Raw genomic sequence first — 14,757 nt, forward strand, 5'->3', positions numbered from 1 at the left:
CACTTGAATCTTTTTAGACACAGTCACGCTATGCAGTTGGTGTCGCATCATAGGTGCTACACAAACCAACCAAGTGTTTATGGTTTAGAGAACGAGCAATGATCCTTAAAGCTGTGGTAGGCAGAATATGTACATACATATAGCAATATTATTATTATAAATAATATGTAAAACATTATCCTACATAATATGTAGGAACAGCGCAACACAAAGATGCCATTGGGTGACTGACTGGAGGCTAGAATTGAAGTTTAATGTCTAACATGATACCTGAAAACTGAGAGCAACTGCAGAGCAGGACACACAACAGGTTCAAAAACAACTGCGAAACGTAATTGCACATTAATGGAAGTATTTTATTTCTAATTTGCTACACATACCACTGCAGGAAGAAAACGCAGAAAGGAAAGCTTTTAAATTGCAACCTAGGGATGCAATTGATAAGTTTCCTTTCCAGTGTTTTCTGACACGCTGCTCAGTGTTGGTACAGTCATTGTTCAACCACACATTTCTTTTAATTCACACTTTATATGAAGGGACGGATGTGATTATTAAACAATGTGTCATGTTAAGTGCTACATGTTACAGCAATGTTCACCCTTGTGTAGCTCAATGTATTATATCCAAGAGTCGACACATTCTCATGTAAATATCTTATTTAGGGGTGTAATCTTGAGGTGAAACTGCCTCCTCTTGCTTTTTGTTTACAACATATTACATGTACTAACGCCTTTACACCAAAACAAATTTCAAGAACATTGCTGATTCAGCTTTGACAACTAGAAAAGGCCTTAGTCCACATTTGCTTGGTTTGCATGTAGTTTTTCATATTTCAAAAAGTTTCACTTTTATGAAAACAGCAGTGTTGCTTGAAAAATAAATCGGATTTCATATGTATTAAAAATGTATTAACAAATGTCAGTCAAAAACATCGCCACCAAGGTAATGGAAGCAAACAAGTCAAATTCTTCTCCCCTTGCCAGATGAGTAAGGCAACATTGCAAGGCAAGCGGCACACTGACATTATCAAAAATATAACATATTTAGGCACACTATGTTTATTGAATTTTCATGGCACTTTGTCTGTTTTATGATTATTTTGACTAAACCTAGATTTTTAGACTCAGTTCAAAGTAGAATCAAACTAACCTTTCGAAAAGCTCCCATATTTCTACAATAATTTAACCTCTCAGATTGGCGATAAATGACCCCACCCCACAGAATGCTAACATCATATTTATAGTATTTACACTAATGGCTGCAGCAGACATGGCTGTACCCTCCCTCCTATAAGTGAGGAATCAGCAGACCAAATAACACACAGGTCAAAGGAACAGTGGGATAGACAAGCAAAAGTAGCACAATAGCCAAGCAATACTCTTCATTCACAACATTTACCCATCACATCTTTTTTCTTAAAATGTAAACAGTTTGCTTAAAGTAAGCATACAAAAAAGTGGTAACAGACGCTCCATTGCAAGTAAAGACATTCACATTTAAAACACGATCAAGCCCTTTGAGTGATTAAAATTAAGCAGGAAGTTAACCCAGTTTGAAGAGTGAATTTGAGCCTGTTGTTAAAACACTGTAGTACCAGCAGAGAATGTGATGATTGGAAGAACTTCCCGCATAAAACAAGCATTTTAATTTAAAGGCTTTTTCCACAGTAACATAAACAAGTCAACAAAAATGACCATTAAGGACTCAAGTATTAAAAAAAATACTCCCTTTTATCTTCCCTTTCCTTTAAAAGTAGCAACCAGCACCGCTCACAGGCAAAGGTTGTACACTAAATATGATATTATGTTGGAAGTGTCACACCCTGGATGCAACCACACTGTTATCACAAGTCATTTTCATCAGTGAGCTCCCAAAGACACAGAGAAGGACACTTGTGGCATTTCATTTCAAAATAAACACACACACTCACATATAGGTGCACAGGTCAAATTAACCATCAACTATCTTCTTCACTTGCACTCTCTACTGAAGTCCCGCCCCCCATCACACACACAAACACACACACATACTTCCAGATGCAAAAACAGTGATTCGAAGCCTGGATTATAGATCTGACAGACCCTCTGCGTGTTCACTCAGCTCCATGGTGTAGTAGTCCATAGGACGCCTGAGAGTAGAGACAACAAATGTACTCATACACACAGACACACACAATAATCATAGTTATATGGAAGTCTATGCAGTGAGTCATGTTCAAACTCTTATTTCTCTTCTATTTTATGATCAATAAACGAATGAATAAATATTTTTATATTACATGACACAGAAAAAATGATCTTAAAGGGATATGCAGGTTTTTAATCTATAACAACTCCCTCTCATTGCACTCACTGTGCAATGGAAAGTTACCCATTTATAGGAAATAAAAAGCTGTTTTCATGGTATGAAGAGATAGTTAGACTGATATGTGATCAGTGTGCACATCAGCACATAAGAGAGAGACAACAACAATGCAAATAACAACAGTCCTCACCTCCTCTTGTAGAAATATGTGAACAGAGCAGCTCCTAGTCCCAGCAGCAGGAGCACAGCCACTATCAGTCCTATCTGTAAGCCCAGTGCAGATACTAGGAGACAGTCACATAAAAGCTCAGTTAGACTTTCTGAACAGCTAAGCGCTCAACGATTTCAACTTTGAAGCACTTTCAGCTCACTCCATGCACCACGTTCAGAGAACAACACTCTGTAAAACAACGGGTGGTTTGTCGTACAAAGGCTTAAATTGATTATCCTTTGCCCCATTGCATGTTTTTCATGTGCCTGTTGGACAGGAAGCGGAATTTCTCCTGACATAAGAGAGCTTTCAATTCACAGTAATTACAGCTCACAAATAGCTATTCACCATTCTTCAACACACTCGTGTGATGAATAACAGCTGGAGTCAGTGAAAAATCCTGTTTCGCTGATTGATGTTCGTAATTAAATGATGAAAATGAATTCAGTTTTCATTCAGGACTTCTGAACATTTTTATATATCCTCTGTGGTGATTTTAGGCAGATGGTTAGTTTTTTGATGTATAAATATAAAAAATGAACACTGTCATTTCATTTTGTCTTTCGCAGCCGAAAAAGCCGCTGTACTGAACATATTTTTTCATGTTCAGATTCGACTTCGGATGAGCTCATAATTGTTATATTGATAATAATATACCGCTCTGCCTCCACACACAATCTGGAACATTAAGTCCCTCAGTTTTTTTAAAATCAGAACAGCATGTCTAGTCACAGATTTAATTGTACAAGAAACCTAGAAAAATTTGAGAACATTTCCACCGTTGTGAGAGAGAACTGACCACCAAAGGCTGAAGGCTGCCAAGCTCAGGTTTATTTAGTGTGATTTTTTCTGCTTCCTAAGGGACTCCGTCCTGCTTGTTTCCAAACCATCCCCGTGGTTTCTGATTGGCTGAACACACCTGATCCAGGTAACCAGCAGTGGTTAGGATAGGCATGGTTGGAAAACCAGCAGGGCAGTGGCCCTCTAGGACCAGGACTGGATTCAGAAGAAGACAGATTTCAAGAGCAGCTTGCTGCATGAATTTGTTTAGTTGATTATTATCTGTTTTCTTCTAGATGTGATAGTGAATTAGTGTTAGGCAGCTGCTTACATGAGCCGTGAAGGTGCTTACTAGTGGTGAAATGGTTCTCAAAATTCAGACCTCAATTTTTTCACTACAGTTGGGTTGATGACTGGGGTTTTGTTTTGTTTTTTTCCTTTTTTGGTGCAGGATTTTATTGAATCAGCAACAATTTGATACACTAAACATTACTGTGCGCTGTGTGCTTATGAAACCCCAATGACTTACATTCTGTACTGTCCCTGAATGCCTCACAACATGCATGACCTACACTCAGTGCCTGTGCTATACAGATGCAATGTTACTTTCTTAATTTAAAGTCAGCTGAACCGTCACTCTGTCTGTGCCTACCTTTGCTTTGGTAACGGCCCATGGTCGGTGAAGAACAGACATCTCCTTGTGCAGGTGAAGGGTTCATGTGTGACGTCTGGATGATGAGGGCCTTCTGATGGTCTGACAGGGCCTGGATGTTCCCCCACACTCGCAGCCACCCAGACCCACAGGAAAAATTGGCTCCTTAAACATGATCAGAATTATATTATTACACAACAGTGTTCAACACATGCTTTAGACTCTGCTATAATGGTGTGGTCAATGGACTTTATTACAACTCCATGGTAACTGTGTCCTACAGTGCTGTGCTGATTATCACCCCCAGAGCCAACATCATCAATGGTCTGTAATGTTTTCTTTCTTTGTACAATAAAATCCTCTGAATCAATGTTTTCCCAAGCTCAGAGATGAAGCAGCCAATTCTTTATTTAAAATCATCAAATGTGACAATCACTGTGTCAGTGAATGTGCCTAACCTTGCAGATACAGGGCAGAGATGCCACAGTGACACCTCTGCTCCAGGTAGTGCGCCACCTCAGCGACCCTCTTTCCCTGTATAAGAGCACTGCAATCTGTGAAAAAACACACACAAAGATGTAGCGTTAATTAAGCACATATTCCTCGTATTATAACCATTTAGACAGAAATTCAAACCAATCAAAAAAGGATTTTATCTTTGTTGCTTGCCTACATGCAAAGAGCACCAGCTTGGATTAAAATATGGCCACTGCTCCCATATGGTAACTAAAGCTAAACCATTAATCACCAGGATACTATATAATATATTTTTTTATTTTAACTTGTGTAGCAACATAGCAGTATGCATTATTATCTGCCACAATGCATAATGCATGCCAAAAACATATCTACATTGACTATTCTACACACAGTGATTTTAAAGTACAGCCATATTTTAGCCTCCACCTCTACACACTCTCTTTGACCTTACTCAGTTTCACATGTTCTGCATTATAGTTCTGCTTTTGTTGACTAACTCACTTGCTGACTGCTCCTGCCAGTCACTTGACAGGGGTCCGAGGCAAAGGTCAATGTGACTTGAGAAGGCTGGGCTTGGACAGAGGTTTGTGCCGTCAGGTGTGGGAGAGGAGCTTGTCCAGGACGACGGGCTCCTCACCTCACAGCACGAGCACCGGCTGAGCGAGACAGGGCCATCTTCCACCGATCTGCACACACATGCACCATTAAATATTTAAATACACATATGAAAGCTGCAGTAATGTCAAAAAAGCAAAACGGAAAGTTATGTGCATGCAACAGTTTAAGCCAACACAACCCATTTTGCAGCATTTGCAGGGTTATGATACTGATTATATTTGCAGGGTATATACGTAATAGTCTGAGCAAGAGGTGCATGTGCATGTGCAATAGTCTATAGAAATAAGCAGTTATCAGGTCAAGAAGTAGTTGTAATGACAGTAAAATACTTTTTACCTCTGGATTTGCTTGCCAGTCCACTTCACTGAGCAATATTTAAACTTCGAATACATAATTTGGAGCATGTATTTAAGCCTATTTTGGTGGCCCTGGATAATCAGTTTCATTTACGTGGTTGTCAACAGCTTGGTTAAACCCAAAATTACTAATCTAGCTACTTGCATGTTCACATGAATAAGATAGGGTGCTGTTTTATGAAGTGGGAGAACCAGCAGTTACTAAATGATGAAATAAAATCATTTCATTTGCGTGGAAAATTTGGCTGCTGCAGCAAGCAGAAAATGAAAATATGCTAAATGATTCGAAGACTTGATTCGTTAAATGGGTCACATTTTTCTTTCACGTTTCTTTGAATTAATCGAATTGTATGATCTAATTAAGATGTAAATGGAGGCAGCCATGTTTCCATTCAAAATATAAAAATTTTAAGTAAATAATAAAATTAATAATTGCTCAATTCCATCCAGCTGCTTCAGGCTCCCTGTACTGAACATGCTGTGTAGCTGTTACACTTCAATATACATTAGTACTTCTGCGTTTCATACTATGACAGGTCAAAATGTCTGCAGTGTAAATGCTTTCTGCTGTACAGTTTGAGTCCCTAACAAACACAGCAGGTCGCTACAGCTGGATAAATGTATTCGATTTCTAACGTATGAAATGACGGATAGAAACCAGAGCGAGGTGTTTCACAGAAGTACTAGGTAGTGTCACAATCCTGTCAGATATGTTTTTTTGGTTAACTCGGTGTATGTTTTGATGTGTTTTCTTTACCCCAGTTAGCAGTGCAGTTTAGGTTACTATGGTAACCTACTTTCTCCACTTGTGATGTGAACCAGATGTGACCAAAACAAAAGTAGTTTGATCAGGTTCTTAAGTGAGTCTGTCAGAGGCCTTTACACAATAACCATAATTCAATCTGTATGTGTTATTTCCACAGTCAGATTCTATCCCTAATTAGTTTTATGGGTTATCGTCACTGTAAAAGTTCAAACTTGCAAAACCTGTCAGGGACTTCGTGAAGGTGTTCCGTGTGCCTTTACCTGACAGCTGGAAAGACTTGTCTCCCTCTGGCGGTGGACAGAGAGTAGAGCAGCTGCTGGTTTTCACTGAACACAAGCACGTCTCTGAGACTGGAGTTGGTCAGTGCGGTCCCAGCTCTGCAGACACTGAACAGGTCATAGCACAGAACCACTGCTCCTCGTACAGGCACCGTGGAGCCGTCCTGGAAAGTCTGATCTATGCAGGTGACAGAAGAGGTGAGGCAGTGCAGTGAGAGATGGTGGGACAAAGAAGAAAAAGGACACAGAGAGAATGTGGGAGAGACTCTGTAATTAAACAGGAGATAGGAAAGCTTGTGTCATTCATAGCAGTAGTTCATCCATCAAGTCTTCAGCAAGATCTTCTACTGCCCTCACCTGCTCCAGTGACATTTCCAACAATGTAAAATCCATCCTGGTCAATAGACCCAGTCAAAGGAAGAGCTATGACCGTCCCACTGCGCTCCTGATCGAACACAGTGAGAACCAGGCCCTGGAGGTCTGTCATCGGGGGCCCGTGCAGCTCCACAAAGGCTCTCTGCTGACTGTGATTGGTCCAGTGACCACTAGACACCTCACTGATGACTACACCCTCAGGAGCTGGAGGTGGGCGGGGACACAGGTTTTCCCTCAGAGGAGTGGGTGGAGCCACCTGTATTGACATATGCACATTAGACTCAAAATTAACAGCGATTCTCATAATCTAATAGAGAAATGATCAAAATATGAATGCAAACACTTTTAATAAGCATTTGTTTTTGTTTTGTTTCTGCTAATGTCATTAGCTTCTAGCCTAATGACTCACACTTTAATATACCTTTTATATATATAGTTTTATTCCAGAATATTCTTTGTACTCACTGAAAAAGCCGACAGATCGTAGGGATAAAGACCTCTACAGCGGCTGAGAGCCTCATCACCAGTCAGAACCTCTGGATCCTCCAGTAGAGGCAACTGTCCTGGAGTCAGAGCTTTGCTCAGCTCCTGTGCCTCCTTATCGGATCCTCTCTGCCTGTACACAACTGCATCCAGAAGGCCTTTTGTAGGAATCCCCCTTTGTGCAGCTGATGGTGGGCCAGAGGGGCTGCGGTAGACAGCCACAGCGTCTGGTCCGTTCTGGATGGTGTTGGGAGGCAGGCGAAGTGATGGAGCTGGCACCAACCTGTCGCTTCCAATCAGGAAGTAACCCTTTGACGTGGTAAAGTGTCCACTCAGGCTGATCTCTCTATAGGGTTTGTTGTTGTGTGCACTGAACAGCAGAATCCAGATGCCCTGCAGGGAAACTCTGCGACCTGATGGGTGCCACAGCTCGATGTACTCGCCGTCCTCAGCAGCTCCAGGTGTATCGGTATTAAGCTCATTTATCAGGAAATCACTATTCCCCCATGGTGGGAGGTGTGGTGGTGAGTCGGTACCTCCTGGGGTCACTAAAACATAAAATAGGGAATGTTTTTGTTGAGAAGATTAATGTTAAACATGTTAAATAAGAATCTCCAACCAGCAGACTGCTAGTTAACAGATATGTGCCAGATGATTCTTAGATTTGAAACATATACATACCAGCAGAAGATAATAGAAATAACACAGTAAAAAATACAAATCTAACAGAACTAGACAGAAAACAACTACAGAGTTTGAGCTGACGTACAGACATTCTCGCATTGTGCTGAAGATTTTTTTTTAGACCAAATCACTGCAAGCTGGCCAGGCCCTGATGCATCAAAGCAGGCCCAAATCATGTTTTACAGTTGGGATGATGTTTTCATGATGATACGCAGTGCCCTGTGTACACCAGATGTAGTGCTGTGGGTTCTTTTCAAATAGTTCAATATAGTTTAATTAGTCACAAAACATTCTGCCAATACTGCTGTGCAGTGTCAATGTGGTCTTTGGCTCTCAGGCATTCAGCAATGCTCTTTTTAATAAGCAGCAGCTTCCTTTGTGCTGTCCTGCCATATATGATGACATCATCTACTCCAGCCTGGGGGCGATAGGCGAGCTGTACTGGGTCTAAAGATGTTTCAACATGAGGCCTCAAATGGGTCAGTACCAGTCACTCCACAACGAACGACTAGTCTGTAATCATTTAGGGCAGCTGGAGATGAACATTTTGGCAGTGGTAAGAGACATGATGTCCTCCTGTCTCAGACTGAGCTTGAAGAGGTGCTGTAGGATCCCACAGAGTGGATCTGCACAGCTCCATCAGGTCCTGCAGCCTTATTATGGTTTACCCTAGGTCTAACAGACAGATGGCTGGGGAGGAGGGAGAGGAGTGTGATGGCGTAATCCCATTTTCCATGGTGTCCCCCAGTGATGGGTGTGGTTTGGTGGCAGTCTCTTATATTCATTGCTAGGGGGGTGTGTGAAGGGTGGGTGGGTAGTAGGGGCAGTGGAGGTGTGTGCTATCTGTGTGTCTGTATGAGGAGAAGGGGGAGGCTAAGTGTCTGCCAGATGAGGAGGAGGAGGAAGGGGTGTTTGGAGGTCCTACCGTAAATCTGTTAAAGAAGCTGTTTAACAATTTGCTCTTGTAAGATTCCCCTCAACCTGGTTCCCCTTCTCTTTGAAGCCTGTGACCTTTTCATTCCAGACCACACAGAGTTAGACTAGCGTCAACTGGCAGATTGCTCTTGGAAAAATATACTGTTATTTATACTGGTCTTATAACAAAACTCTTGCTTTGCCCAGCAACATCTTATCAAACTAATACAACACTTCAACATGATGAGTTTAATTATGTTTAATGAGCAGAGGAGCAGTTTACAGAGTAAGTCTTTGAGTAATAAGTATGTTTGTGAAAGGAGAATTTCTGATTCATCGGACCTTTATCTTTCTATTTCTCTTAGCAGTATTTCGATTTAGAAGCAGTCATCATCTACTCTCAGTTCCTTAATCCGCAATACTTGTTCCAGTATTTAAACTTTGTTCCCCACTTTCTAAGCAAGTGGGTGATGATCCTTGAAGTCAGCATACCCTCCGTGGATGATTGAAAATGTGCATACTGAGCAGCGCTCTCTCTCTGAGAACTTCTCCAAAATTAAAAAAGACTTTTTTTTTTTTTCTGTTTGAAGTTTAAAACGTTTTCATGTAGATACATGTAGCTCCTTATGCAACATGTGCCAAGTCAAACCCTAACAATCTCTGAGGACAAGAGTTGTTATATGATTATTTGCCCATTCTTGCTGGTTATGCTTCTTGCATAATGACAGCACGTCTCTGTAAAACCCTAATGTACGCCTCTACGTCAGTGGTACACTACCTTCACATCTATGCCCGTCGCTGTGTCGTGGGAACTGATGCACCCAGATACGATCACAGATACTGACTTTTGACGTCTGAGGTCTCAAAGGTCAGGCGCACTGAGCAGCGGTCTTTGCTCATGGCCTTTATGCACTGAGATTTCCCAAGAGTCCCTAAATCTTTTCACAATATTATGTACGGTAGATGGTGAAAGGTCAAATATTTTGAAATCGTGCTTCTTTTTTACAATTTTCTCACGAACTTTGGCACAAAGTGGTAAGACACGACCCATCTTTGATTACAAAAAATAAACCAGTGATAACTAACTTGAGTTGGCAAAGATGTGTCTGGAATGGAAAACTGTCTTTTTAAGTTGTTCAGCGTTGAATTAAACGCTGAATAGGACAAAAAGATAAATAAATCAAAAATTCAACAGTCAGAAAACACACTTGTACACTCACCAATGCTGTGAGGGCAGATCTTTGGCCAGGGGCACTGATTGGGCTGTTCAGGAGTTTGTGGGGCTTCCCAGAAGACGCCAGGATCTCTGGCCCAGGTGGCTACACCACAGCGACTGAGGTAAAAGCCTCCCTCTCTCAAACTGACAAAACAATCATTAGGAAATAAACTTTACAAACTGACAAAGGTGAAAATCCAATCAACCACAGCTGAATTGAAATCTCTCCATTTCTTTCTTTGCAAGTAAGCATTCATGGCAAAGCTGCCATATTGGATTGCATTTGATTGTACAGGTGTATCTAATAAAGTGGTCAGTGAGTGTCTATAGCTCCTCTGGTTCTGCTCTTCTTCTGCATCTGTTACCATGGTGAATAAGAGATGGGAGATCCATTGAGGATGGCGTTTAAAAGTCGTCACATGTCACCATGTTGACTTTAGCATCTTAAAGCACCATCTCGTTTAAGTACACCCTTAAATAAACAGCCAAGTTAAATAAACTCACTGGTCACATCTGAGTGTTGTGCAAATTTTCATGCAAGAGCATTTGAGTTTACTCGTGACTGCTGCTCCATTATGTTGACACATGCCAAACAGGAAAAAAGAAACATTAGCAAAGAGGAACAGCGGTCATGAGGAAACACTTTTCCCCATCGAAATATGTCTATAGTTGGAGTGCATGTATTTCACAACACAGAACATTACTACTACTTCCAGGAGTCACGTTAAAAACACATTATTTCTGGGTAAAACCATCAGTTTCTTGCCTGTTGCTAAGTTGGTAGGGCTGCCTGCCTGGGATGAGAGTCTCTGTGAGGTTGGCACTAGGTTTGTTTCCAGGTCCGGCGAACACGAACGCATCTAAAGGCTGTATCTGGCTTAGCGGACTGCCCACAGGGAAGTCTGTAGCTCTGCCGCTGTAGATGGCCACCGCCCCAGACTCATCTCCTGTGTGTGAGACAAACAAAAAGGTTCCCTAATAAAACGAAAGCTATTCATTGCATTTTTTTTCCTGCAATGATCAGCTAAAATAATCTAAAAGAGTAAATGTGAAGTGAGAGTAAAGTGCAGACAACACCCAGCAAACTGACCTTTCATGTAGTTTTTCTCTATGGTCACGGAGATCAACCCATTCTTGGAGGTCTCCACATTCACATCCACACTCACGCTGACCCTGTCCGTTTTCCCATCCAGTACTACCAGCACCACAGGACCTGCTGCTGGAGCTTCTGACAGCTCCACAAACCCATCCACCTGCCCTCCTCCCAGCTTCAGCTCAGTGATGACTGGATTGGTAGCCGGGGCTGCAGGCGGAGTGCAGTTGTTTCGCTGACCTGGGGACGGTGAGGACACCTGAAAGCCCCAGCGATCTTCAGACAGCAGACACCTCTCAATTGACTCATCCCCATCTAGCGCTGTTTCATCCTCGACAAAGGCCGGTTCTCCAGGTGTCAGAGTTTCAGCGAGGAACTCTGCGCCCCCGGTGCGGCGAGTCATGTACACCACGGCGTCCACCAGCCCGACAGCTGTGACGTTCATCTTCTCACTGTAGCGGGCAGCGGATGTGCGGTAGAGGACGATGGCATCTGGGCCGTTCTGCACTGTGTTTGGAGGCAGGAGGATGGCTGGCTTGGGCAACATGTCCACTGAGCCCACCAGGAAGAACCCTCTGTCATCTGTGCTGTGGCCCTTGAGGTCCATAACCTTGTAGGCTATATTTCCATTTCCATTATAAAACACAAGAGTGTAGCCTTCCAGCGAAGCCCGTTGTCCACTGGTGTGATAAAGCTCCACAAACTCGGTGGTGTCCAGTCTCGGGTTGTCGGCATTGACCTCGCTGATGATGAGGCAGGGGTTACCACTGACCACCACCGCCGCCAGACAGAGACAGGCCACACGGGCCAAACTCACCACCATCATTTACAACTTCTCTGGAAGACCTGGGCAGCAAAACAACAACAACAACAAAGAAACAACATCACTACCAGTTTCAGGTGTACAGAGCTACCTGTGTGACGTACAACAAGCAGCTTTGGGGTTTTCAGATTTCTGTTTACACTTTTATCCAAAGCCACTTATAAGGCAAAGGGTATGTCTATCTACATGTAAACATTTTATAGGCCAAAGAGTTTTTCAGTAATGACAATAAACGTCATTTACAACCTTGATTTGTCAGAAACAGGTCATGAATCTGAATTACTACTCATCCTGGAAGAAAAGCACTGATGCGCAACAACTGCTTGTGTTCCCAACATTGCATTGGGAGAAACCCCACAAATGACTGAATGACTCTTCTATGAGTCTTTTCTTTTTCTTTTCTTTTTTTTTTTTTTTTTTGAACCATGGTGGCACTGGGATCGCACGTCTTTTGCATGAGTCATGAAATGTTGCGAAATACACTGGCAAGCAGATGGAAACTTTGCAGAAAACATCGAAATGCTTCAGCTGCGCGTAGATCGGATGAAGATCATCTGAAATCAATTGGAGTTGTATCATCTCTCAAGATTAACTTGAACACATGGTGCAGACTGCTAAATCCGATTCAATCCCTAAAACCCGCTCCAAATCTTTACATCTTCTAAAATGTGTCCTGCAGAGGCTCCATTCGTTTGCACGACACTTCTTCTTTGGGAACAATCGCGCAAGGACGACACGCATAAAAAGAGCCTCTGGAGTTGAATTGATCTCCCATCTCACGACATGTTATTCCAGTCACGGCCAGGCTGCTATGCATGCATCTTTCCATCGAGAAGAAAAAACAGAAAACCATCCAAAAAAAAAAACAAACCCCTGTCAGTGTGCTTTCTAGCTGTGCCACACAAGGTCCTGAAACATGTCGTGACTTACCGGCTTTACGCGCTGCTTGTCGGCCAGGTGTCGCCTGTTGCACCGCGGAAACCTCTCAGCTGAATGTAAAATCGTTTCCCGTCGGAAATAACGTTGGTAAAGTTTGTTTTCTGCCCTCCGCCGCTCCCTTCATTCACAAAGCAGCACTTTCTCCCCCCGGACTGTGGGCGGTCAGACTGGCTGAGGGGGAGGATGCCTGCCAGGGAAGCTCGGCTGTTTTTTTTTTTCTTCTCTGCGGCTCCATTCAGCAAATCCACAGCTGAAGAGAAAACAGCAGTAATGTAATGCTGCTGGACTCAGAAAAGCGGGTAACTGTAGCCCTGTGCTCTTTATTGCCACCATACAAATGTATTTAGACTGAAACCTGTGGGAATGTATGTTTTGGGACTAAATAATAGGCCCCTCCGGTGTTGAGCTCATTCCAAGAAGCTTTGTAGGACCTGAAGTGGGCCCCTGACCCCACTGTGTGAAATCAGGGAGAGCAGCTTCATTGGTCAAACCCTGCCCAACAGGTTAAACCCTGCTTCTATTGTAGTAGCTTTGACTAAACAGTTTTATTTGGGGATTTTTAAATAATACAACTTTTTCTTACTCTGTCAAAACACTTTATTACAATTCACTACTTTTCAACTTAGCTCCTGCGGTTCTAGTTTGCACAGTAGGGCCTATGTGCAGAGCTCTATTAATGTTTTGAAACCTCCTTCTACCTTCTGTGTCTTAAAATATCTCCCTACTTCTTGCTATAATACTCCTTCAGCTGACATCATGGTATCTTCAGGGCAACTAAGACCACTACCTCGATAGCAAGAAAATTATATCTATGCTGAGAAACTCCCCCAGATAGAAGCAGGGGGGATATTTTAATATACGGAAAGTGAAGAGAGGTTTTCACTAACTTGAACTATGACAGTAAGTAAGTATAAGTAAGTTGCCCTTTGATATGCTACATAGGCTTTTTATATGGCCCAAGAAAAAGTATGTGAACCTTTTGGAATTGGAAAATGGTTTTCTGTAATAATTTGTCTTAACATGCGATCTGATTTTTATCTAAGACAGTACCATAAATAAAATAATGTGCCTAAACAGCCATAAAAACCATTTAGTGATATTGGAAAAAGTATGTGAACCCTTTTAATTAATAACCCCATTGAGTTAAGGTCTGGATTCTGACTTGACCACTCCAAAATGCAGATTTTATTTTTTCTGAAGTCATTCTGTTGTGTGTTTTGGGTCATTGTCCTGTTGTATCACCCATCTTCTACAGAGTTTCAGCTGACGTAAAGACACTCTCACATTATGCTGAGTGTGAATTTTGACACACTTTGACACACTTTTGACACACACAATTCATCTTCCCCTCAATCACTGCAAGCTGGCCCGGCCCTGACGCAGCAAAGCAGGCCAAAATCATGATGATTCCTCCTCTATACTTTACAGTTGGGAAGATGTTTTCATGATAGTATGTAGTGCCTGTTTTACACTAAATGAAGTGCTGTGTGGTTCAATCTTAGTTTTGTCAGTCCACAAAACATTTTGCCAGTACTGCTGTGGGGAGTCATTCCAGTGCACTTGAACACCCATTGAAACAATTTATTATAATTAACCACGATGACTCTGATTTCAAGGACACTGTTGTATTGTCTTAGTCACTAGTTTCATTTCTGTTCCTCATGGTAACATGGTTAAAAAATAGCTCCATAGGAAGTCTGTGGTCAGGGAGTTTACAGTGTGATGAAAAATTCTGATTTCCATTTTTCTTAATAAACCAGATACAAACTTTTGAGCAACATTAA

At 42.0% G+C, this 14,757-nt stretch overlaps 1 protein-coding gene across 1 annotated transcript; it reads right to left on the reverse strand.

Moving 5' to 3' along the window:
* Positions 1 to 332: 332 nt before the first annotated feature.
* Positions 333 to 13,142, reverse strand: si:ch211-183d21.1. Its single transcript, XM_026351056.1, has 12 exons — positions 12,965 to 13,142; positions 11,209 to 12,057; positions 10,885 to 11,065; positions 10,123 to 10,262; positions 7,286 to 7,851; positions 6,803 to 7,076; positions 6,428 to 6,623; positions 4,929 to 5,113; positions 4,406 to 4,501; positions 3,948 to 4,112; positions 2,495 to 2,588; positions 333 to 2,128 (listed from the first exon to the last, which is right to left on the reverse strand). Exons 2-12 carry the CDS (start codon positions 12,035 to 12,037, stop codon positions 2,065 to 2,067), a joined length of 2,790 nt encoding a protein of 929 aa, XP_026206841.1. The 5' UTR covers positions 12,038 to 12,057; positions 12,965 to 13,142; the 3' UTR covers positions 333 to 2,064.
* Positions 13,143 to 14,757: the final 1,615 nt, after the last annotated feature.

Source organism: Anabas testudineus, chromosome 19, assembly GCF_900324465.2.
Source record: "Anabas testudineus chromosome 19, fAnaTes1.2, whole genome shotgun sequence".
Taxonomy (NCBI): domain Eukaryota; kingdom Metazoa; phylum Chordata; class Actinopteri; order Anabantiformes; family Anabantidae; genus Anabas; species Anabas testudineus.